The sequence below is a fragment of the Lissotriton helveticus genome, chromosome 8, assembly GCF_964261635.1.
Source record: "Lissotriton helveticus chromosome 8, aLisHel1.1, whole genome shotgun sequence".
NCBI classification, from domain to species: domain Eukaryota; kingdom Metazoa; phylum Chordata; class Amphibia; order Caudata; family Salamandridae; genus Lissotriton; species Lissotriton helveticus.
The window spans coordinates 805,708,837-805,736,326 of NC_136069.1; the positions used below are offsets into that span (position 1 = coordinate 805,708,837).

Consider the following 27,490-nt stretch of genomic DNA (forward strand, 5'->3'; position numbering starts at 1 on the left):
CCACTTCCACTGTCAACATTATCCCCATTACCACCATCAACATTAACACCATTTAGACTGACAATCACCACCACAAACACAACCATCACCACAAAGGCAACCACCACCATTAGCACCAGCACCAAAACCATTAACACTACCACAAACATTTCCACCACCATCACCCAACATTAACCAACCCAACGTCACATGCCAAGACACCCACATCATAAATATCACACAACAAACATTATATTCCAACACACCCAACACAAACACCATTATACACTACCACATAAAAAATTAACTTGTCAACACACCAAGATCACATGCCAATATAACCACTATTATACATCCACAAAACCAACATCATATGCTAACACACAAAAGCCATAAAATCTACAATTGAAAGAGAGTTAAGGTTGACCAAAATGCTAACAGTGGCCTCAACATAAAAACGAATAAACATTAATCTTGTGCCCCAACCCCTCTGTAGCAAGTGAACCTTAACTTCCATTCCAGCATGCAAATTTCACAATGTCACACATCTTTTCAAAGCAAAAGTAGCATGCTACACAATCTATAATGTAATTTACCATATCATATGTCAAAATACCCAACTTTATATGTCCACAAAATCATCACACGCCAATAAACTCATATTATGCCAACGCACATACCATCATATGGCTATCATCCAAATAACATATATGACACCACACCAACCCTTGTGTGTCTGCATAAACATTAACATATTCTCACACATTCCTGACCAGAAAACCATACAGTTATGTTAGTAGTCCCACACCCACAACATCCATTCATACACCCGTCATCCAATGTTCATACAGCCACCGGCTGCACGTGAAGTACTAGCTGAATAGCAGTGAGAACTGGGAGAAGCCGTTGCTCAAGGGAACGCATATGAACATTCCACCAGACATCCTTTTGATGAGGGGTAGAGAGATACTACCTTCCATAACTTTTATAGTGAAGTGAATGTGCTATTTTGGGACCAGGTGGTGAGATGCACCATTATGTGGAGCACACAACGCACCTGACATGCAGAATTTTTCCTTAGATCTGTTTTGCGTAAATAGCTTAAATGATGGCCACTGATAAGTGGCAAGTAGGCGGCTGTGAATTCTTGTTGGACAGCTATTCGAATAGTAGATTCCTAACTATAGCTGATGTCCGTGAAGACACTAGAGTTGGGGCTGGACTATTTTTACAGTACAGTAAGATATCGGCGGAAGCAGAGAAAAATGGTCTAAATTTTCTTATGCGCCAGGCACCACACATACTTACCCAATGTAATTCCTCTCTGAGCACTCACACGTGTTAGCTGTAGAATATTGTTTTGTCGCATGTCAACATTTGGAAGCTGTATACTGATTGAAACTGTATTCTTGAACATCAGATGCGGAGTCCCTGAACGGATATCAAAGAAATAAAGTGGAACAAGCACAATAAGAGACTATGTTACTAATGGACTTTTCATTTACATTTTGAGTGCTCAGGGAGGAACTACATTGGTTCTGTACTCTCTTCTCAGACAAGACTATTGGGGTGGAATTGGCAGCCAACCTCTCTTCTCTTGGAGCTCCGACATATTTGCATCGAAACTCTTGCCCTATATCATGGTTGAGCACCCATTGGTTCCGTTTCTTGCCTGGTTGCCAATTTGTGTTTTCTTCACCACACATACTTAGGTGTTGTTGTTATAACTGGCTGGCTGCAGGACATTGATTACTCATGTATGTAGAGCACTTTGAGCTGATAAACCTGTGGGGTTATTAAAGGTACAAGAGCAGTGGCAGAGAGAGCTAGGGCACTTCTTACAAGTAAAGACTAGTGTAGAATACACTAAGAAGTTAAACAGGTTTCAACTAATGCCTGCCTTAAGCTTATAATTATGTGCAAACGACGTACTGGAATCCTATAACATTGCATAACATCTATCCCAGCCACGACTCTAGATGCCTTAGATGTCTTAGAGAGGGTGCTGACATTTCCCACATTATGTGCAATTGCCCTTCGGTGAAAAGCTTCTAGTCGGAGGTGGTGGGTGGATTAAATAAGGCTAGCCCCTTACCATTGACAATGCCTGCTGGGTCTTGTTCCGGAGAAAAAAATAGAAGCAGCTGAGCTGAAAATTCCTATAACTTGGACTGGTTTGAGCTAAAAGAAGGATAGCTATTAACTGGCTTGACGGTTGTCCAGACCCAGACTAACGCCTGGGGGAAATTCTAAGGTAAGGAATCTACAACTAATAGTTTCTATCAAATGTAATGCCTATACAGCCCTAACCATACAGCCGCTCAGTTACCATTGTATATGTACACATCCACCAAATGTCAACACACAGACTATAATTTTTTTTGTTTGAATATGTTTATTGCATTTTATGTCATTGTACATCATTACACATGTGATAATAAATGGTTGACTATGCCGTATTCCAGAATATTCATCACAGATCACTTCCGTTATACATAAACATGAAGGAGATCAGCCGTAATGATAAATTTAAGAGCAACGTAGTTAAAGCAGCATGTCAATGTCATTAGTTACAGACGTATCAAAGAGAGAACAATGATCAACAGTGGCAGTGATAAAGCAAGTGCTGTTTCCCGATACCGCATCAGAGATTTGTTCAGTTCGGAGCACAGGTAACACACAGACTATCATGCTCCTCCACAGCTAACCAGCGCTCTACATTGTCATTGCAAAGACTGTCACGCCATCAAGCAGCCATCCGCACATACATAAACATAATCAGTTGTGTCTTGAACAAACATTTCAAGCTTTCTGAAGTAACAATGGGTGGAAATTACGTATGGAAGCAACCGCTTGCCCCTTGCTAGCGCCCCACAAAAAATAATGTCCTTAGCCTATAATGCATGCATGGTTGTATGATGCATCTCTATGTCCACTACACACTAGTCAAAGGAAACTAAGTTGTTAAGGATTGTACAAGTTTGTGTTCATGCATTTCCCTGAACTAGTCGACCGAATGCCCTATAAGGGGCTTCATCATTCACTGCACTCTATGCTGCAGATGAGGGAGCAGCCAACTATAGATTGTGTTTCATTCATATGCTCCAAAAAGCCATTTATTTTCACAAAATGCGTAACTGGCTGACTCAACATCCAGAACCTATATGGCAACAAGTCATTACTGTATCCTGTGAAAGAGGTGTCATTATTGACAGTATTTCACGAAACGTTTCCTTTTCCTTCAAGCGCAGTTTTTTCCTTTCAATTATTTCCTCAGTAAGCTTTCACTTTTCTTGAGAAGAAATAATCTCTCGTATTATCAAAAGAAAAGATTCACACCATGCAATTTTAATTTAAAACGGAGAAATTGTGAAATGGGGGGGCACAACACACATCAATTATAGGCTGTTGTGACCACAAATTACTTTTTTTTACCACCTATGGTGTTAAGGATCTTGAAAAGGCCCTTCAGGAAGAGAATAAAGCAGCCATCAGTAGTATCTCTCCTGTACAAGTTTGCATCTCGCGAGCCAATGTAGTGCGAAGTATGAGCAATGAGGATTATTTACATTAACTGCAAACGCGCTTGCGAGCTACTGGTGCTACAGGCCTGACAAAATGTGGTCAAGTGTCAAAGAATATGCGATAGATTAAAAAAAAAAAGTTATACCGAAGGGTTAGCCCAGTCTGAAACTGACATAAGGTTCTCTTACCTTCTTCTGTGCGGTTCTTCGGAGCAGAGGGCTTGCCACATCAGGCCAATTAGGCAGAACCAAAGTGCCGCGAGAGCCATTATTCTCCAGTCACAGAATGATTTAATAAGGGGGACGCAGCCCATCGACCAATCAAAACACAGCCACCAGGGGCACAGCAGCAGCCAGGCATTCAGTGAATAGTAGTAATTATAGTTGGTAACCTGTCAGTCAAAAGAAAACAAACATGTACCGGACGTCAAAGTTAAAGGCTAAAAATACAACCGAAATCATGTACTGTTTGTGTGCAGGGCACAGCTAGTTCTCTGCCCTCTTGAATTTGCTGTTGACTACCGCGTCAGATCTTGCTTTACAATATATTTTTCTTTAAAAAAGTTGATCAACATCTTCGAAGAAGGACATAACTGGACAAGTTTCCAAGCAATGGAGAGGAAAGACTGAAAAGAAACACCCATTCTCGCTGTCTTAGTATGTTGGAAATATTGCTTTTCTTGTCGAAAATTAATGCCCTCCCCCAGGGTTGTGTGACATTACAACGCATGCTAATACATCGCATGCCATTACATCGCGGCTTTTACAACGCAAGTCGTTACAACGACTTGCGTTGGAGGGCGCTGGACTTAGGAGTAGTATAATTTACTATTTCAACTCCAGTCTACATACAGTAGGGAAGGTGTTGGATAGTAAATTATACTATTCCTTGTCCTAGAGCGCCATCCTGCGCAAGTCGTTGTAACGACTTGCGTTCTAAAAACCGCGATGTAACGACCGCGTTGTAAACGACGTTTCCCCTCCCCCAGTTACCCTACTCATGATATTTTTTTTCAAATTGAGATAATACCTCTGCACTTACACACCCTAACTATGGACAATGCATAAAAATCCCTAAAGACCCCAATGGTCATTTCGTCTTCAATTTCACTGTCTCTGTACTGTCATCCACCATAGAATTATACCTCTGCGATCTCCTAAATAATTTTCAACCCAAAAGGCGTCCATCTTTCGTTACCCGTATACACTCAACGGTTCTATAACCCACAGGGTTCAATATTGGTCCATAAGAGCTCGATCCATGCCAGATTTTAAATAACAACCGCTATTTAAATAATCCCAGTTTAGATTCAAGCTAGTTACATTTAGTCTATGTAGAAAATCTGACAATTGCGGCAACAATGGAACAACACTGGAAATCTCTGCTGTGGCCCATCAATGCATATTCCTTATGAGGCTTGTTTTCAGACATTCCCCATCAAAACAGTACCCTGGACAGACAGTGTCAATTTCTTCAAAATCTAAACCGCAACAAAACTAATATTACAGTAGATATAGGTTTTCCAGAATTAGATTTGGTTAAGCATTTGTTAGCAAACAAAAGGGTGGATAAAACTGACATTTCTGAAAATACAAAAGCAGGAAAAACCTAGGCTAAGGTTGTCTTGAGGCATATATTGTACAGAAATGTTATCCTAACTCTAAACACGAATTGGAAATCTTAAATACAGGCCAACAGCAAATCATTAATTGCGGTACACTTGAAAAGACACAAACTGCAAATATATTTGTACATCAGGCTGGAAAATGGATGTCTGACTCAGTGAGGTGATACCCTACCCTAAGTTAGGAAGTGACTTGAGACAGGGAAATGGAAAAGAGGATGTAAAACGGTGGAGGGTTCCTTCTGTACCTTCTCTAAAGAGCAGCAATACACCATAAGGTTCTTGCAGTCTCACATCACATGCTGAAAAGGGTGTGATGTGGCAGCTACCCCGATGAAACATATCAGGCTTCTGTACTAGCGTACAAGGTAAGACCACACAGGGAGCACCGCACCTTCCTTTCTCCCTCAATGCACAGGAAGAGAGAGAGAGAGATAAAGACACCCTTCTATTGCCAGGGTTCCTGCCAACAGTGACACTTGTACATTGGGAACTAATACTTCCTTGTCCATTGAGATTAATATGCATCCCAGGAAGCTCCCTCTTCCTGGGTGTTATATTCGCGTGATGTCAAGTGAACACCTAACAGGTGCCCATCAAGCAGATTTCCCTGTCTGATTTCCTTGGGCATGATACTAGAGATACCTGTGGTGGGTACTGTGGTGATACCTTCAGGGATCTGGGCTTCACCCCAACTAGCCTTCCCAACAGATTTCCTACCTACCCAAGGGGCTACCATGGCTGACGGCTGGGCCATCATTCATGGACGGTACATGGAGCGGCACATTAGCACAGACTGTCCATCTCCAGGTGCTTGGTCTGATCCCTGTCGGCCTGTTAGCACTTTCATAAACCAGGGAGGAGCAAGGGTGTGGTGGCGGTCACTGATTTCATGCCCAGGTCCACATGGCAGATGTGTCTGCTGGATTCCCTGTGTCATAGGGGGAAAATGAGAGCTGTGGGAGAGGTGCCAGTGGCGGATAGAAGCCTCTTACCTCTATAGAAGGTAAGGCTCCACAAGGGACCTCTAGGAGCTACTCTGCTACAATTGTGGAGAAATTAAATGCACATGAATTGTTTTATTCCATGTTTCTTTGAAGATGCCAAGCAGTTAGCTTGAAGAAAGGCAGTGTGCTATTGAATTGATAGTTCACATATTCCCTTTTGGAGCCATGGCCTTGAAACTACTTTCAGTTGCAGCAATGGATAATCCTAAGAAAAATGCAACTGGGTAACATGAAAAGATGTGACGTATGAATGTCAATAAAGTGACAAAGTAGGGCCAGATAGTACCCAGAGTGTGGGAATGATTAGCACGTGCAAAACTGAACAATTTTGGTAGTTCTAGTGGTCGACAATTACAGACTGGGCTGCAAGTAAGCTTCTTCCAAGCATTGTTCTTTATGGTAAAAGTAGCCATCAATCTTCTGCTTACTTCTTAAACCCACCACCATTCACCGGTGGAAAGAGAACTTTCTGTGGGTGAATTAAGAATTGATGTGAAGGAACAATGTTGTTCCACATTCTATTCAACCCAGTTCCTAGTAGACATCGTCTATGAGAGGGGGTGGGAAAAGGGATTTTTAGCCCATGCCAGACTTCAAAAGAGCAATCAACTGGGTGAAAAATCTGAGGTTTATGATCAATGCTTCACTACAGATCATCCTGGTGGTACAGCTAATGGAGGCCCTAGCATCCCTCTATCTTCAGAATGCTTCCTGCACGTGATCAAAACATTATTTTGAGTTGCTATTACTTCTGTAACACATCAATGAGCAGCCGGCCCATTTCTAAACCTTAAGTCTTTTATCATCAGCACATTGAGTTATCCTAAAGGTCAAAGAAATATCATCTCAATGTGGCAATAGGTCTACACCTCCTCAGCTAAGGAAGAACAACATAACACAAATGTTAGGCACGTCTTGTCTTTACTTAGGAAACTTTGTTTCTCAGACAAGCCGTTTGTCACCCGTGGTTGTGCTGATGCACACGATGTAGTTTTCAAGGGCAACATTGCAAAAGGGAAAAACGTATGTACCCTGCACTGCTGCTCCCTGCACAGGACACCGCCTCCTGTAAGTACCTGCATACACACATTGTCCAAGCCAAGGCAGCTTCAGCTGTGACTTCCAGCCATGCGCCAGTCAGGCCATTTGCAGCACAGGTACTCAAGCACACATATTCCTCAGCAACTATTCTTTTGTGAAGTGATGCACAATTTCTCTGTCAAGGCACCTTAAGAAATATATTTGCCTTGAAATAAGCTGTTTTTTCTGCATGTTCTCCTCATTTCTGTCATCCCTCATACTCTGGAATCTACTGATGGACTTGGAATTCCAGAGGCCCTATGATTTGCTCAATTTATATTCATTGTGACCACCGAATGCAAAGTGAAAAGCTCACTTCAATTTCCCAAAACATTTCACTAATTCCTCTGGCACAGATCAAACTACAATGACACACTTTTTATGAGAGAAGTGGTCATCATGCCTCCCCATAAGGCTGAGAGAACACGACTCCATAGTGCACACATATGGGTGTTTAGAACTGGCTACACACACCTGTGTCATGGGCTGGACTTATAAAAGCCTCAAGTCACAACTTTTTATGAGGGCAATATGGCCTGCCGCTTCCTTCCACTACTCCTGGCTCCAGAATGATAGATGAGAACAAGAGATTAGGCAAAATAAGACTGGGAAAACCTAGCTCATGTACAAGATAAAAAACTGTAAACCATTAAGGAGTCAAACAGGCCACTTGCAGGAGCAGCAGATCCAGATAATCCGGAGGACAGGCAAAATAGATTGGAAAAGCTTTTTAAGGTAAGTAGGCAGGAACTTCACAGAATGAGCAACAGCTGAGCAAGCAAAATTGCAAAGGTGCTGAAGAGTAAGCTCAGCCCACTTTCGCAGTGTGATGGGAGTGCGTAACTTGGAAGGACAGAACGTTACAGGAAGTACAATTTAGCCATGATGGCTAAAGAAAGTCAAACCAAAAGAACAATGTTCCTGATTAGTCCTTACTCCCAGAAACTGGCCTGGAAAATAAACAAAAAAGCCTGCAATGGCAGCCAAAAGTAGTCAGGGCTATGAAGGAGGTACACTTATTCCCCATTGTTCTGTGGTGAAACTCCTGCACTTACAGATATGACATACCATGTATGAGTCAGACAGTGTTTCTTCTGCAATGGACAGCTGTACGTTACTTGCGGGCAAGCAATGACTACCAGGTGGATGTTAAACTCTTTCCAGCACCACATCATGAATTGCCATGAGCAACCAGTCTTGCCCAGTGCTGAATCTCATTGTTAGACATGACAGGAAGCATACCACCCCTCACAGCCTCAGCAGAGGGCACACATCAATCTTGGTAGTAAGCCGCCCCCCCAAGAAAAAGCAAATAAGCATCTTCACAGGCAGATCGCAAGGGTTTGAAATGCTGCCGGCACCCACAGCAGAGAAGATAGGGAGAACGGGTGGGACAGTGATCCAGAAAACAGTTGGCTATAAGAAACACAAAAGGTGAGGGGAGGATGCTTTCAATAAGTCTAACCACAGGCACTCACTTGGGAGTATTCCAACCCATCATTCTTTTGCCTACCATGCCACCTCAGATTAAACCCTGCCATATGCAAATCAGTCTTGACCCTGCTCCAATAGAAACAGTCCAGCACAAACTGCCAAGCCAAGTCCTAAAGAATCGGAATACAAGCAACCTAAGACAGGGACATCTTAAGGATTTTGGGGGCCCTGGGCCAAAAATGTTTTGAGGCCCCTGTTCAGAACAGCTTTGAATTTATGATTCAATTTGAGCCCTGTTTCCCACGCAGTTTCCGCTTACTCAGCTGCGTTAGCGATCCAGTTTGCATCATAGGCATTAGCCTATATATTCCTGATGCAAATGGACACGCGCAGCTGACAGGGGTAGGATTTAGTATTGCTGCCCTGCTACAAGGTTTTTAATGCTTTTTAAATTGTATGTGTGTGGCTGAATTACTCTGTGCTTTTTAACAATTTCTCCTACCTACGCCCATTTGCACTTTACTTGATTTTGCTTGCCTACACCTCCTTAGCTGCTTCGATTCGCATCTCGCTTTTCCTCTGGTCCTGGTCCGCTGCGGCTAGTACGCCGATTGTGCAGAGGGCTGGGGCTACTATCGGGCTCCTCACTTCCGCTCAAGCAGTTTCCGCTTCCTCAGCTGCGCTAGCGATCCAGTTTGCATCATAGCAATTTGCCTTTATATTCCCGATGTAAACGAAAGCGCGCAGCAGGCGCACTAAAGGCAAGCCTGTCTGCACCCAGAGGTGGCCAGCACTGGCCATGCTGCCCAGTTCCCCTCCGGTGAGTTTCTTACACTATCTTACAATAGGGAAAAACTACTTAGCCTTAGGCGGCTACGATTATGTCAGTGTACAGCGGCTGATCCGAGCTTGGAGGTAGACTTTTGATGCAATAAGTGCAACTGGTCTCTCCTCCAGCTCAGGAAACTCGCACCCAAGATCCTCCCACACAACACTAAGTGTAAAAACAATAAGAAAACAGAGGACTTAAAAGCCACCCTTTAAAATTGTCTGTCTATGCAAAAGCATGTACCACACATGTATGGCCTACTTTTAGACGTACAGCCTGAACACTGAGGCCTGGCAGCCTGAAGCCTCCAACCCTAATATATCCTCGGCTATCCCTATGGGTTATAAAATTCTTAGGACGGACCGACCGAGTGGGAAGGGGGCGGTGTTGCCATAATATACAATCAAAAACGAGACTGCTCTCCCATCTTTATGGAAAACATGGAGGGTGCAGAGACCTTCATCTTACGCTGTACCTTATCCCCCTCATCATAGCATAGCTGGTTTTCTGATTTACAGACCTCCCAGTGCAACTGGAAATGTTATTACTACGCTTAATACAGCCACCACCTCCCAGGCCTTACAAAACAACAACTGCCTTATTCTGGGAGATTGCAATATACATTTGGACAATGGAAAAGACACTCAAACAATTTCTTTGTTGGAGACGCTGCAGGCCTGCAACATGTTTCCATCTATTTCTTCGGCCACCCATGAAAAGGGCCATACCCTAGACCAAATCTTTCACAACTTTGACATATCAGTAAGCCTACCTCTTCCCATTACCTGGTCTGACCACCTCCTATTAAAATTCATCATTCCCACCTCTGCCACAGCCCCTCGGCTAACTCAGGGCAGAGGGCTCCTAATTACAGGACACGTTCCATAAAATATCCATCCCGATGTTAGCAGACGCCCTTGGTCATTCCTCACCGGAGATGTCTAGCTGCACCCAATCTCGGACGTCCTCTCAATAGATTCATGGCTCCGAACCAACATTGATGCAGCCGTACCGGTTATTTCCCACTCCTCAAAGAGGTTGGCCTCACCAGCTCCATGGTTTAGCGATTCCCTCAGATCTAGCAAAAGAAATTGTAGAAAAAATGGAATGGAAATGGCGTGAATCCAATCTACCTGAGGACAGGAAGGTGTATAAAGACACCTTAAAAGCTCATTACATTCTTGTGAAGGAAGCCAAGAAAAACTTCGTTCAAACCAAGATAGAAAATGCCCAAAATAAGAGTAAGGAAATCTTCCGCATAGTTAAATCCTTTTCCACCCTGAAAGCCAGCACAAAGGAAGGGCCATGCACAGAAGAATGGTCTAAGCAAATACCTCAATTCTTCCACAAAAAGATCTCTGTGATCCAACAAGCCTTCACTAACATCTCAGCTTGGAGAGTCACTGACACTTCTCCAAAGCATCAGCTCCCACCATAAACCCCATGGTAAGCCAGCTCTTTAATGCTTCCCTCTCCTCAGGCAACATGCCGAAATTATGGAAGAATGCTAAGATTCTTTCACTGATAGAAAGGGTTAACGCCAAACCGATGGACTTTGCCAACTACAGGCCAATCTCCCTTCTTCTGGCCCTCTCCAAAGTATTAGAGAAGCATGTAAACAAGGCCCTACAAAAACACATTGAAGATGGGAAGCTCCCTCATGAGTCCCAATCCGTTTTAGGGCTAACTACAGTATGGAGCGCGCTCTGCTGGAAGAGACTGAATTTCTCAAGGGTTAGCTGGACCAGGAAGGCAAGGCTGTTCTGATACTGCTTGATCTGTCGGTGGCCCTCGATGTGGTCCCACATGAGGGGCTCCTGGAGAGACTTGCTAACATCGGCCTGGGGGGGGACTGCCTTAACTTAGATGTCATCCTTCTTGGCAAATAGATCTCAGGACTGCTGGCTCCCCCCTTTCTGTTCCTTGGTTCTGGCCATAAATGTAGGTGTCCCTCAGGGCTCCATTCTCAGTCCTACCCTTTTTAATATATATATCTATCCACCCTTGCATTTCTGGTAGAGGAAGAGGGTGCCATCATTTTTTCTTTGCTGATTAAGCTCAGATGATTTTTACGCGTGAAAAAGGAACCGACTTTGACGGGGCAATGATTAGGTCTTGACTCACAAAGGTTTTTAACTGGCTTAAGATCAATCAGCTGAAGTGCAATCCTGACAAAAATAAAGTTGTTTTCTTTGGTAATCCAGAAACCCCTGACTGGAGCTCTTGGTGGCCAAAAGATCTGCTGCTCCCGCCCCGGAAAAGGAGAAAGCCAAAAACTTAGGAATTGTCATAGACAAGACACTCTCCATGCGCTTTCAAATTCAAAATCTGACTGGCGCTTGCTTTGGCATACTCCGGATACTAAAACAATTCCTGCCACTGTTACCGCTTGAGACCAGAAAGATCTTGGTGCAGGCTCTGGTGACATCAAAGCTTGACTATGTCATTAGCTTGTACCTTGGTCCTCCCAAATCCCTTATCCAGCGCCTACAAGCGTTACAAAACACGGTGGCCAGAGCCATCCTGAGACTTAAACCCAGATCTAGTAAGACCCCTATTCTTGAGTCTCTACACTGCGTTCGCATTAAAGAACGGATCGACTTCAAGCGATGACCATCTTCTTTAAAGCTTTCCGCGGCTTAGGAGCCAGCTACCTAAATAAGTGCATGAATCGATATACACAACATCTAGATCCCTAAGGTCTTTCAATACCAACCTGGCCATCGTGCCTAAAGAACAAGTTACTTACCTTCGGTAATGCTTTTTCTGGTAGATACAGTATCTGCCTGTGGATTCCTCACCTTGTGAATATCCCCCTTGCGTCAGGAACTTTCGGAAAATTCTTCGTAGCACGCCGGCATGGACGACATCATAGGAACGCGACTCCGTCTGACGTCACCGACTCCTTATTAGGCCTACGTCGGTGTGATGACATCAGTTCCGCCCTTTTTTCCGTGCCTTCGAGGCACCCGGACGGACCAATGACAGCAAATATACATATATACAGTGTACATAGTACATACAAATCAGAACTGCACACATAGTGCGAAGCAAAGGTATCAAAAACCCAATATAAAAATAAATATAAATATACATAAGAATGCATAAACTAAGGTATAGCAGAGTGGACAACGGGGAGGCGGGTGGGTCAGTGAGGAATCCACAGGCAGATACTGTATCTACCAGAAAAAGCGTTACCGAAGGTAAGTAACTTGTTCTTCTGATAGATACATCTGCCAGTGGATTCCTCACCTTGTGAATAGAGTCCCACAGCAGTCCCCACTCCCGGAGGAGGGTGTCCACACTGCTACACCAAGAAATCTTGGAGGACAGAGCGCGCGAAGTGGCCGTCCCTCCTCACTTCGGTATCCAAGCAGTAATGCTTCGCGAAAATATGGAGGGAGGCCCAAGTCGCGGCTCTGCAAATGTCCTCAACAGGTACACCTCTAGACAATGCAGAAGTAGCAGACCTTGCCCTGGTAGAATGAGCTCTTATACCCTCAGGAGGGTCCTTACCCGCCAGGGAGTAGCAAATCTTGATGCACAGGATTATCCACCTGGAAAGTGTGCGCTTGTGCACCGCTCTACCCTTCCAGGAGCCAGCAAAACCAACAAACAGCTGGTCGTCCATCCGAAAGTCTTTCGCTCTGTCCAGATAAAAAGACACCGCCCTCTTAGGGTCCAGACGGTGCAGCCTCTCTTCCTCGATGGAAGGGTGAGGGGGAGGATAGAAGGTAGGAAGGGTAATGGACTGTCCTAGATGGAAGGGAGTTACCACCTTAGGCAGAAAAGCAGCCCTGGTCCTAAGAACCATTCGATCAGCATGAATGGTCAGGAATGGGGGCTTAGAACTAAGAGCTTGAAGCTCACTCACCCTCCTTGCCGAGGTGATCGCAACTAAGAAGACCGTCTTGAAAGACAAAAACCTCACAGGACACTTGTGTAAGGGTTCGAAGGGAGAACCCATTAAAAATGTTAAGACAAGATTTAAGTCCCATTGAGGCACGATAAAAGGAGAAGGAGGGAACTTATTAGTGAGGCCCTTCAGAAACCTCAAAACCACTGGAGATTTAAAAAGAGACGGCTGATCCGGCAAACAGAGAAATGCCGATAACGCCGAAAAGTAACCTTTAACTGTGGCAACAGCAAATCCTTGCTGCACCAAAGAAAGAGCAAACTGCAAAATATCGGACAGATGAGCCCTCAAAGGGTCAATAGCCTTCTCCCTACACCAAACAACAAATTTAGACCATCTATACGAATAGATGGATTTGGTGGAGTCACGCCTGGCCGCAAGAATGACATCCACCACATCGTGAGGGAGAGAAAAGGAAATCAGTTTGCCCCGTTCAATCTCCAGGCATGAAGGTGTAATGTCTGGAGGTGGGGGTGTAGAACCTGCCCCTCCATCTGAGAGAGGAGATCTACCCTGAGAGGGAGACGGAGCGGCGGGTGAGAGGAGAGGTGGAGTAGGTCCGTGTACCACACCCTTCTTGGCCAATCCGGGGCGACCAATATGACTTGGGCCCGGTCCTGGCGAATCTTCCTCAGAACCCGAGGAATCAAGGGTATGGGAGGAAACGCGTAAAGGAGTTGACTTCCCCAACTCAACTGAAACGAGTCCCCCAAAGCTCCTTGCATCGGATACTGGAGACTGCAGAATGACAGGCAGTGAGCATTCTCGCGAGTGGCGAACAGGTCCACCCGAGGAGTCCCCCACATCTGAAAGATGTCGTGAACAACCTCCGGATGGAGCCTCCACTCGTGGTCGGCAGAGAACTGCCGACTGAGAATGTCTGCACGTACGTTCAGAACTCCGGGCAGATGATTTGCCTTCAGACAAATCTGGTGGTCCTGAACCCAGGACCAGAGACGCAGAGCCTCTCTGCAGAGACACTGCGACCCTACTCCTCCCTGCTTGTTGATATACCACATGGCGGTCGTGTTGTCCGTCAGGACTTGAACCGACTGACCGCGAAGGGAAGGGAGGAAGGCCTTGAGCGCCAGACGTATCGCCCGCAACTCTAGAAGGTTGATGTGAAGCAACCTTTCCTCTGGAGACCAAAGACCTTTGACCTCCAGATTCCCCAGATGAGCACCCCACCTGAGAGTGGATGCATCCGTTATCACTGTGGCAACCGATGGAGGCATTGGAAAGGCTTTCCTCGAGACAGATTGCCTTCCACGCCCCACCAAGACAGATCCGATGCAGTTTCTCTGGAGATCCTCACTGACTCCCTGAGATCTCCGTTGTGCTGATACCACTGCCTGCGGAGGCACCACTGGAGTGCCCTCATGTGCCAGCGTGCATGATTGACCAACAGAATGCAAGAAGCCATCAGACCGAGCAGACGAAGGACCTTCAGGACTGGAACAACCGCTCCATTGTAGAATAAAGGAATCATTTCTTGTATGTCGCGAATCCTTTGAGGTGGAGGGAATGCACGACATACAGTAGTGTCCAGTACCGCACCTATGAACAGGTTGCGCTGGGAGGGCAACAACTGAGTTGTCTCTTGCAGATGAAGGAGCACCTTCTATGGCGACTCTGCTTTGATCAGCCAGTCGTCCAGATACGGGAATACAGGTATTCCCGACCTCCTGAGATGTGCTGCCACCACTGCCATCACCTTGGTGAAAACTCGAGGCGCAGTAGTAAGTCCAAACAGAATGACCGCAAACTGGTAGTGTTGCGACCCTACCGTACAACGGAGATACTTCCTGTGCGACTTCAGGATGGGGATGTGGAAATAAGCATCCGATCGACACCATCCAGTCTTCTTCCAACAGCGCTTGAAGAACCTGCGCAAGAGTGAGCATCTTGAACTTTTCCTGTTTCAGATACAAGTTCAAGATCCTGAGATCCAGGATTGGTCGAAGTCTGCCATCCTTTTTGGGGATCAGGAAATACCGGGAGTAGCACCCCTGACCCCTCTCCTGCTCCGGAACCACCTCTATCGCACCCTTTCTGAACAGTGCCAGGACTTCTTCCTGCAGGAGAAGCAGGTGGTCCTCCGAACAATAACCTTGGCAAGGAGGGTAACTTAGAGGGAACTCCTGAAAAGGAAGTGCATACCCATTTTCTACGAGATTGAAAACCCAAAGATCTGATGTAACCGATTCCCAATCCCGTAGAAAATGAGTACGCCGACCCCCTACCGGACCCGTATGATCCGGAATGGCGGATCTAGGGCTGCTTTGCTGTTGTAGGTGGGGGGTGAGTATTAGAGGAGGAAGAGGCCTGACTTCCACGTCCACGACCCCTTTGTCTACCTCTGTATGACTTGTACAGAGGGTTCTGTTGTTGCTGCTGTTGTTGGCTTTGTTTGAAGGGACGAAAGGAGGACCTGCCAAAGCCCCTGAACTTCCTGGTGGTAGAGCCTTTCGCTTGCAGGCCCAAAGATCTAGCCGTCGCCCGGCTATCTTTGAACCTCTCCAAAGCTGTATCCGCTTTCTTTCCAAAGAGGCCAACGCCGTCAAAAGGCAAATCCATAAGAGTAGCCTGAACGTCAGCGGAAAACTCTGAAGACTTTAGCCAAGCGGCTCTTCTGGTGGCCACTGAAGAACCCATCACTCTAGCCACAGAGTCCGCCGTGTCCATGCCACTCTGAATAACCTGGGGGGCTGCCGCCTGAGTGTCCAAGACAACTTTGTTGAAGTTTTTCCTGTCTTCCTCCGGAAGCTTAGCTGACAACTGCTTAACCGAATCCATTAAGGCATGCACATACCTTCCTAGTAGACATGTAGCATTTGTGGATTTCAAAGCCATGCTACCCGAGGAGAAAACCTTCTTAGCAGCTTGATCCAATTTCTTGGAGTCTTTATCTCCAGGAACCTGGGGAAAAGAGCCTGCTGACCTGTTCGAACAAGCGGCCTGCACCACCAGACTTTCCGGCGAAGGGTGAGAAGACAAGACCTCAGGGTCTCCAGGAGCCACCCTATAACGCCTCGCCACTGATCTGGACACCGCAGGTGCAGACAAAGGCTTTTTCCATACCTCTAAAATCGGTTCAGTCAGAGCCTCAGTGAATGGCAGAGTCGGCTCAACAACTGAAGAAGGCGAATGTAAGACCTCCGTGATGATATTAGATTTGAACTCCACTGTAGGCAAAGTCAAATTCAGCAATTCAGCAGCCTTTTTGATTACAACATGGTATGGCACCACATCCCTAGAGGGTGCATCCGAAACCACAGGCAACCCCCATTCTGGAGAAAGTTCAAGGCTACTTGCAATATGCAGATCCTCAAAGCAATCCTCGTGCTCCTGAAGCTCGCCTTCCTCCACTTCAGGTTCCCCATATTCCTTCTCCTCCAAGAGACGCTGGGCTCTACGCCTCGACCACTCCAGACGAATCGAAGTCATCGGATCCGGTAACTACTCCGACGGAGTCGAACGAGGAACTGGAACAACAGGAGGTTGAGAAGCCGGAACCGGCGTCGAGCCCCGATCCAAATCCAGAGGTTGCTCCGGAGCCGGCGAAGCCGTGAAAGGAGTCGATGACCTCGGCAGCGCCGTACCAAGCCAAGGAGGATATGGCGCCGGCATAAATGGTAGAAAAGGCACCGGTGCATAAGCTTGGGGGACACCCAAGTTAAATGACAAAGGACCCATGGGACCCGCAGGTGCTCCAGTGGGGTACATTGCCCTCGCATAAACCCCAAACATGGCATTTAGGAAATGCGAAGGGTCCTGACCAGGAAAGGGAGGGTACGAACCTATTGGCGGCTCCGTAGGAGGCTGCTCCGGATTCGGCTCCTCTTGACCCCTTTGACCTTCCAGGTCATCTTCCGGAGTCGGTGTCTGAGGAACTTCCACGACCTCTTCATGCTCCGAAGACTGACCCGAAGTCGGATTCGGTTCTAACTCCGGATCCGGAGAATGCTCTCGAGACCGTACCGGGGAGGCTCCACCTTCAGGCTCACCAGCAGGAGGAGACCAAAAGTCCTTATGATGTCTTCGAGAAGACTTCCTCTTCGAGTCCGACGACCCTGAATGATGGCGAGAACTATGCTTCTTCCTCTTGTGTTTTCTCTTCGAGGATCCCAAAGCATGCCCAGAAGCCGACTTCGACGCCGACTCCGATCTGGCCCTCGACCTCGATATCGATCGCGACTTCGATCTTGACTTCGGCCTCGATCTGGAGCGTCTAGATCTTGATCTCGAAGATCTCTTGGCTTCTTTAACTTTAATCTTGGCTAGTAGAAGTTTAGCCTCCCGTTCTCGCAGAGCCTTAGGATTCATCTTAGAGCAGGAACAATAGCCCTTGACGTCATGATCTGAACCCAGACACCACAAGCAATCTCCGTGTGGATCGGTAATCGACATCATCCGGGCATACGAGCCGCACTGCTTGAATCCTGTCTTCTTCTACGACATCCTCGACGAAGAACAGAAACAGTAATACACAAATAGCTACAAAGTCTCTATCTTTAACCACAGAAGATCCCAGAAACCGTTAGCGTCGACGACGCGGAAAAAAGGGAACTGATGTCATCACGCCGACGTAGGCCTAATAAGGAGTCGGTGACGTCAGACGGAGTCGCACGCGATGCCGCGTTCCTATGACGTCGTCCACGCCGGCGTGCTACGAAGAATTTTCCGAACGTTGCTGACGCAAGGGGGATATTCACAAGGTGAGGAATCCACTGGCAGATGTATCTATCAGAAATATGCAGTGCCTGCACTAGAGGCAGATCCCTCGGCTTTCTAGACGCAAAATTGTGAAATAGCATCTCTGAGTCTCTGAGACTAACCACAGACCTACTCTCTTTCAGGAAGAACTTAAAAATCTGGCTTTTTAATAACTGATGGGTCTTTTATGCAGGTTTTCCTTCCGCTGTCACGTGCCAGGACACTCAAGTCTGAGTAGCTGCGCACTTTATTAAATGCGCTATTTAATTTCATTAAGTCCCTGACCGTTCAAAGGAACACTCGTCCAAATTCTAAGGGCCTTATTTATGAGGCCTTGCTTCACTTTTATGCCGTTGGTGCGTTACTTTTGTGACGCACTGGCAGCGTAAAAAATGTGCCATGTTGCGCCCTATTTACAAAGTGCTGCATCTAGGCAGATGCGTCACTTTGTAAACCCCTGCACCACATTATACCTGCACCAGGTATAATGTATGCAGGGTGGGTGTTGCCCCTCAAAAAGCCTTGTAGAAGTGGTGCATTGAAATCTATGAGAACTCAGTGCTGCCACTTCTACGACGCCATTGCCTCAATATCTTACACCTGTCTCCCAGCAGGCGTACGAATGTTGCAAGTCCTTTCCCATGGGGGTTGCCCCATGTGAAAGGACAAATTGCTGGAGTTGCATCTATTTACAGACACACCCCAGCAATGCATCACTTTTGCGCCTACAGATATGTAAAAAATAGTGACGTATCTGTAACTCCTTGCGACGTGATGCGTCATACAAAAAATATGACGCATCCATCATGTCACAAGGAGGGCGCACTAAGAAGTGACGAATCCCCGTTTTCACACAGCGGTGTATCACTTCTCATAAATAAGGCCCTAAATGTGTTTACATCTAATGTTCAGGGATAGTTGTGTGTTTTCAATATTGTAACACAACAGCAGCTCACCAATATTACTGCAAATCTCTGTGATGCCCTCCCATTTCTTATATATTAGGCCTTGTTTTGATATAAAAGAAACTTTGTTTATGTATATGTATATTGCATGAAACAAACACAACATTTCTCTGCAAAATGGTTGTACTAGACTCTCGCAAATCAGGTACGTAAAAAAATAGTTTAAAGGAAAACAGTATTTAAAACAATCTGTTTAAGAAATATTCAAGGTCATTAGGGGCAAACCATCTCAGCTAATGGCCCCCTGAAAGGCTGGGGCCCTGGGCCAGAGCCCACTTTGCCCATGCATTAAAACGTCTCTGACCTAAGACCGGTTTCGCCCTGATTGCTTGTGTTCCAGTTCAGAGAGGACCTGGCTTGGCAGTTTGGGCTGGACTGTTCCTATTGGAGCAGGGTCAAGACTGATCTGCATATGGCTGTGTCTAATCTGAGGTAGCATGGTGGGCAAAAGAATAATGGGTTGGAATGCTAACCTGGGCTATTGTCAGTGGTTAGACTTATTGCAAGCATCCTCCCATCAGCTTTTGTATGTTTGAAACAGTTGGCCAAACACAAGGCATTCAACTCACATATTCAAACACATTCAGAGTCCACAATAAGTCTGGTGCAATGATAGGCAGCCACCCAACCAGCAAGGCCGCCATGTTTTCTCTAGATACATTCAATAGACTGTGTTGAAAAAGTGCGAGGTCTACATTTATACTGGGTGAGGCCAAACCACCCTCCTTTTCTTTCCTTATTCCAGGAACCAACCAAAAGAAAATGTAAGAACAATAGGAGAAACATCTGAAAGGAATGTGCCTTATATAAATAGAAGTCTTTTGTCAGTAAACTAGAAGACTCAAGATTGTCAGAAGGTGTGCTGTTACACCACTTCTCTTTTCTCCAGGTAAGAATGGACAACTTGGATAGCAGCGATATAGTTCAGTGTGGTGGGAGAAGAATCGCGTGCTGATGGATCACTTCTCTTTGCCTTCGCAGAGGTTGAGACCTTAAACATTCCCTCTGCGAGGGTGAATAAAGGATTACCCATCCCCTGTAATAGAGCCCCTACTAAATGTTTTAAGACCCACAAAGAGAGAAAATAAGAAAGACTGGGAAAGGCTGATTCAGAGAATGGCATAATCTAAAGGGATCAAATATATTAGCTACCTGGGAATAAAATAACTCATGAATACACATTAGTGCAAACGGAGTGATGCGTCCAGAACCTCATGTTATGACGGAGACATCCAACAGAATGATCCCAGTAGATATTAATCATTCCTAGTTGTTCACTACTCCTTCATATCATTTTGTTTTGGATACAGACAAAGCTGTTATATATTTATTTCTATAGCGCACGGCTACTCCAGAGGAGTGTCCCGGCGCTTTATCGAGGCAGCTCAGAATAAAAAACATAACACCATTCAGCAGACAGCAGACAAGGGAAAGAAAAAAGACACGAAACCTAGAGTTTAAAAAGCCAAGTCTTCAGGCTTTTCCTAAACAGGAGCAGGTTCGGGGAGGACCGTAGAGCCAGAGGCAAGGTGTTCCATAGTTCGGGAGCCCTCATGCTAAAAGAGCGTCCCCCAGTACGTGCCTTCCTCACACGTGGCACCACCGCCAGAAACAAAGACTCTGACCGCAGCGATCTAGTGGGACGATAAAAGGCCAACCTGCGTTGTAGGTACTTTGCTCCCGCGCCAAATAGCGCTTTATGCGCCAGGGTCAAAACCTTAAACATGATCCGCTTCCGGATGGGCAGCCAGTGAAGCGACTGCACCAAACCGGAAGTTCTCACTCGCCTGTGAAGGCCAAAAATGTCGCGGGCCGCGGAATTCTGCACACCCTGCAGCCGCTGGACCAGATACTCCGGAAGACCTACATACAGGACGTTCGCATAGTCCAGTCTAGAGCCCACTAAAGCTTGCACAATGATCTTCCTGTGCTCTTCTGTGAGCAAAGGTAGGAACTTCCGGAGCATCTTAAGTATCCCATAGCAGGTGCCCGTCAGACCCTGAATATGTGAGATCAATGACAGACTATTGTCCAGCTTTACTCCCAGTTTTTAGCCACCAACGATGCCTGGGCAGGGGGACACATATCCATGGGCCACCACGCCCGCCAGTCGGGGTCAGAGGAGCAGCCGAAGAACAACACCTCCGATTTGTTGGAGTTGGCCTTGAGGCTGTTCGACTGAAACCAGCTAAAGACCAGCTCCAAACACCCCCGGATATTCTCTCCATCGAAGGCCTGATCCCTTCCACACGCAAAAAGCAATTGCGTGTCATCCGCGTAGGACACGATCCGGGCCCCAAAAGACTCTACCAGTGCCGCCAAAGGTGTCATAAAGATGTTAAAAAGAGTCGGGCTCAACACAGAACCCTGCGGAACACCGACTCCCAAAGGCGGCATCTCGGCGGAGCTCGGAGAGGCCCAGACCGTTTGTCGGCGGCCCTCAAGAAAAGATGTAAACCAATTGAACACCGTCCCCCTCAGACCGATGTCATAGAGTCTGGCGAGGAGCACCTCGTGGGGGACGGTGTCAAAGGCCGCCGATAGATCAAGCATGACTAGCATGGCCCTACCTCCAGCATCCAGTGTCTCCCTAATGATCTCAGACACCTCCAACAGTGCCGTCTCCGTACTTAAATTAGGACGGAAACCGGACTGCGAAGGGTGAAGCAGATCACTGGATTCTAGATAGCTGGAGAGGACGCCATGCACATGCTTCTCCGTGATCTCAGCCAACTCCGGGAGAAGGGAGATCTCTGGGTCCGAACCGGGCTTCTTCAGGAGGGGGAGCCCTTTTCCATGGCAACGGGACCTTCCCCTCACTGAGAGACAGATTCACAAGTGGGTTGACCAGTGGGTTGACCACCATAGCCATCTTAGCCAAAAATTTGGCCGGGCAGGGGTCTAAGGGCGAACCCGATTTAAGATTGGCCAAAAGCGCTAGGGAGGCCTCGATGGAAATAGTAAGGAACTCTGCGAGAACCGCAGCCTGCGCGGGCGACCGCGCCGGAACAGTCACCAAACTAACACCCACCCCAGCAGGCCCCACTGTGAAGGAGTCCTGGATAGACTTAATCTTATCCGTGAAGAATTTGGCCAAATCACAGACCCACACCTCCGATGGAACCCCTAGGGACAGGTTAGATCTGGGGGCATAAACTCCCTGACCACCGTAAAGATCTCTTTACATGAGTTGGATGCGGCATCAATCCTCCTGGCCAAATAGTCTCTTTTCTCCCGGAGAATGTCCCGATGGTATTCTTTAACCATCGACTTGTAGGCCAGCCTAGCCTCCAGATCATAACGGAGGCGCCATGCCCTCTCCGCCACCTTACACCGGCGGCGAGTAGCCCGCAATGCCTCAGTGAACCACGGGGCCGAAACCCTCTTAGCCGTATCCCGCAGGGCCATGGGGGGGCCAGATCATTCAGCCTCTCCGTCAACCATCCCTGCAGGGACTCAACGTCCTGCTCTAAATCGCCTATAAGAGGGCACGGATGGTCCACAGCGGCCTGGGCTAACAATTCAGGCGTGACTCTATGCAAGGCCCTCCTGGCAGGGGCATTCTGTCTGGGCGTACTACACGGAAGATTTTCGCTGGCCAAGATAGAAAATCTGGCCAGCCTGTGGTCAGTCCAGAGCACCGGAAGGAGCTCAAAGTCGACCAGAGGGAGCGAGGAAAAAACCTGGTCCAAAGTGTGTCCTTTATCAGTCTTTCATGAATGCAAACATTTAACTATACATTTTCAGGCGTGTTGTCTTATTTAGCGAGGAAGCAAATGTGTTCACTAAAGCAAAATCATACTGCCCCTTTGAATTGAACTTTGTATCTAATAAAGTTGTTTTTAGCTATATCAATAGCAATGGACTCTGGTATGAGAATTAGACACTGGGAGCGGACTTGTATCCAAGATGCCTGCAATGAGACCTGGTCAAGGAGATTTCCAGTTTTAAATGGTGTAAAGAAAGGGTGTATTTGGGACACCTTTTTGGATCTGCTTTTTCTGCTGATCTTCCAGCTTTATTCAGTATAAAAAATAATGTGGTTGCATTTTGGGAAACTTCCAGCACATTTTATTATACACCAATGATTTGGGGCAGATAATTAGAAATACATAGCTTATTAAATTTTTCGGAAGCCAATGGGCTGATTATAAATGCTACTAAAATAAAGATTAAGGTCCTTGGTAGATGGTGGAACATTTTCAAATTGTTCCTTAATTAAAGGAAATTAGGACCCATATGTATGAAATTTCCAGTTTGCAAGTCCTAAATAGCAAATTCTAAGAAATCGCTATTTATAAAATGCAAATTAGAATGTAAGAAATTTGCGATTTACTAATAGTGATTCCTATGGAGTTGTAATCACTATTAGGCAATAGCTAATTTGTGATTTCCTACTGGGAAATTGCAAATTAGGAAATGCACAACCAAAATATTTTATATGCCTAAGGCCCATAGGTACGAATGGTTTTGCATGTCCAAATTTGCAATTTCCTATTAGGAAATCGCAAATTCGGTAATGTAAAACCATACTTACCTATGGGCATTAGGCCCTCGTAATTTGTAATGTTGAAACAAGTGGTGCTCGTATAGGCGCTCCAATGCCCTCGGGGTGATTGCGCACTCTATATGGCACTGTAAAAACAGCATTTTTTTACCTTTTTAAAATTTGCACATAATTATCATCAGACTGGAGTCGATGGTAATAGCATTTCCTAAATGCACATTAGGAAATGCAATGCTATGTACATGCGCTTAGGAAATCACAAATAGGAAATCCCTATTTGCGATTTCCTATTTAGGGAATTGCAAAATGCAATTTCTACTGGGTAGAAATCGCATTTTGCGACAGCGTTTTTAGCTCTGTACATGTGGAAAGGCTATTTAGCATGCTGAATAGCATCTTACATATGGACCTAGAATACTTAATTTTGGAAATGTCCTCTGATGGCTCTGTATAACACTTAAAGCTTTGCCTTCAATCAAAATGTCCATCAGTGTAGACAGAGTATCAGAATGGGGTGTTTGTTAGGAAACGTGGGCAATGCATCTCTCATAGCTTTTCAAATTCTACTATAATGAATGAATTGCCCTGCACCTGTTTTAAAGACATTTTGGGTATAAATGTTAAGACTTTCTTACCATACAAGTCACCAGTCGCTCACTGTCCTCCTATTTGTTTGAGTCAACTGCGGCTTTCTTGGTTTTCAAACATCTCCACATCAGTGAATTAGGGATACAAGGGATTGGAGTTGTAGACTTGGAGAATACCTCTACTGGAGTGCCTTCAGGCTAACCAAATAATTGCCCTCGTCATTCACTGACACCAGAGCTAAAAGATACATAGTCCAGTGCAAAACCATCACAGTCTCTAATATTAAGAGTCTGTCTACTCACCTCTTCTCTTCAAAACCATCCCAGTTTCTAAAATTAAGAGACGGTCTGCTCACCTCTTGACTGACAACCACCTTGCTACATGCAATGCTGAAACTGGGCCGCTAGACAACAGCACTCTAGAACGGTCAAATGCGTATTGAGTTCTTCAAATGTAAAATTCACTGTGTCCAATTCTACCCTGCTTTTCTTTCCTCTTCACTCTCAGTGGTTAAGATGCTACCTGAAAATGGACTTGGTATATAGGTTCCTACACCACTGCAGTAAATAAATGTGAAGAGGTAACACTTTCATCTTGACCAGTGCAGCCTGTCCAGACTGTGACAGCAGTGGCGTAGCAAGGTCAGGAGAAACCCGGCGCAGAACATTTCTTGTCACCCCCGGCTTGACAAAATGGCAAAAAGATGTGTTTAAAACACATATTTTTGCCATTTTGTCACCCCCCCTCAGTGATGACGCCCGGGGCGGCCCACACCCACCGCACCCCCCTTCCTACGCCACTGAGTGACAGAGGAAGTGTCATTCAAAATGCTACCAATCTGTGAAGATTGATCTTTGTTTCTATGAAGAATGGAGATTAAATGGAAATGTCTGAGAATAGTCATGGACAATTCTAAATTCAAAGTATTGATACTCCTAGTAAGCATATGAAATATGCAGCCTAGAGAGGGAATAACTACAACTTTTCTCACTTTCCTAGTTCTTTTCAATACAAATAGATTAAGATTTGGAAACTTGTATCCAGTCACTATCAACCAAATGTTAGTTGAGTTACAACATCTTTTTTTTTCAGGGAGAGGAACAGTTTCTATTCTAACTCGCAAACTAAATGTTAGGAAATTATGTCGCTATAAAACAATAGTCTCGAATGGCAGTAGCTCATAACCTTTACAAGTGACAAATGACAAATTATAGCATATTAGCAGCAGCAATATTGAAATCACTGGGGTTTAAAATGGGCTAGTGGCCTTTGAAGGCTTTCCATTCTCCTAATCTAGGCACAACAGGTTCTTAGCAGACAGTACAGACTTTCAGGAATTATCCTTAAAGGGGAAGCTACCTGTAAATATGTACTTCATGAGAGCTGCAGACAACTCAGTTTCCAGTGAATTAATAACTAGAAAGACATCCAAAGTGCAAATCTGGATTATTGTCCTGGGACCATCAACATAAAAAGAAAAGTTCTATGATTTAGATAAAGTTAGCAGGTATTGACAAACGCTTCTAGCATGAAGCCCTAGGAAATATTTTCCCTCACGGTCGTGGTCAATTTGCAGGGACGACCGTGAGGGAAAATATTTCCTAGGGCTTCATGCTAGAAGCGTTTGTCAATACCTGCTAACTTTATCTAAATCATAGAACTTTTCTTTTTATGTTGATGGTCCCAGGACAATAATCCAGATTTAAATGTTAGCATTTTGTATGTATAGGGTCCAAGCAAAGAAGGTTAGGCCCCATACAAAGAGTACTGATAGTTCCTCGCAAAGGGCAGGATCTCCCAAGTTCACAGTTGCTTTGAGTGTAAGGACCAAATATCCATTTTAAGAAATGGTTGTGCTCTGCCAGACTACAGAATACTTCAGCTTAGGAATGGTGATGGGGCTGTGTAGGAAGCTGCCTTTGCCTTACCAGACCTATTCCTCCACTGAATTATCAGAGAAACGGTAGCAGAGGCAGGAAAAACAAAAACACAGATTGAGAAAGCTAAGTTTTTAGCTGACGTACTAGCACACATGGAAACTCACATTAATACATTGTCCCTTAAAGAATTGCAATAGCTTTACTGATAAATTAAACTGCTTTGTTGGATACTTACCAGGCTTCTGCAAGTGTAACACACCTGCTAATAGAGCAAAATACCCTACTTCACGTTTCCAAATCTATTTCTAAGTATTTCCGGTAACAAAAGGATTTTGGTGCCAAGATGTGGTCTCTTTTTGGATGTCGATTGGATTAAACACGTCGAAGTCTCAATATTTAAGAAACCCAGTTAGTCGGGCTCCCGATAAAAGAACAACAATAACTGAGTTTTAATGACCTGTAGGAGTTTTGCCATCAACTCACACTTCACCAAAGAGCTGCGGTCAGCAAGAGAATTGATTAAGGGCTACGCTCAAATCACAGCTTTGAGAAAGAGCTGTGCTGCAGAGGTGCAATTAACGTAGCATACAACTTCCTTTAATAATAAGCAAACATTTTGGCTCACAAACATATTCATACAAAGGTCTTCCTCAGGTTTGGGAAATCTGATATGGGACACTTATGAAAACATGGGAACAAAAAAAGTAATTACCCTCATGCTCCGATGTTAATACGATGAGGCTTTAGGGAAACACATTACAGCATATATCCTTTCCTTCCTCATAAAAGACCAACAGTGGGTGTATGAGCAACGTCTCAGAATGCTAGTTAAGGCGTCGCACCTCTCAAATCTAAGGGCAGACTCCTCAGTACTTCATAGCTTAAAATACATTACAAGATATATGTATCTTGACTTATAAGAACGTTACCTTCAAAGTGCAAAGTGTTTTTATCCGAGTGAGGCTTACCGGCTCTGCCGGGTCCACTCGTTTTCGACCCGTGTCTACGTTTCCTTCCTCGAGTGTAGGGAGTTAGGTCACTCGTACTTATCAGGAAGGATCGCTCATCCTGTAGCGTTCTTACTGGGGACAGAGAGAGCTCTAGTAGGATTGACAAAGGCAATTTGTTGGCACTCGCAGCGACCCATCCATTTTGCCAAAACTATTTGTTCCTCTGTGTTTTATGATGGGAAAATGGCAAACATATCTGCCTCTCACACATCAATGATCAGGTGAAGTTCAAGAGAAACGCATGGCAGGATTTCCAACAAATACAAGATCTGAACTTTCATACAAGCACTGTGGAGGGGGCTCTGTTTAAACAGTCAGTATTGAAAATAAATAATAATAGATTTCTTTTGTTTTACTCTAGGAGGACAATGCGAAACTCTCTGATCATCAGCCCTACTCAAGCATTCAAACATTTATGCTACGAATAACT

General features: G+C 45.4%; 1 protein-coding gene across 1 annotated transcript in view; it reads right to left on the reverse strand.

Annotated features, from left to right (window-relative positions):
• The window catches only part of TMTC4 (transmembrane O-mannosyltransferase targeting cadherins 4), an 861,371-nt gene that overhangs the window by 420,056 nt on the left and 413,825 nt on the right, over positions 1–27,490 (reverse strand). Inside the window, exon 9 of the mRNA XM_078657625.1 lies at positions 3,693–3,895. Coding sequence (XP_078513751.1) covers positions 3,693–3,895 — 203 coding nt within the window. The remainder of the gene's footprint in view (positions 1–3,692; positions 3,896–27,490) is intronic.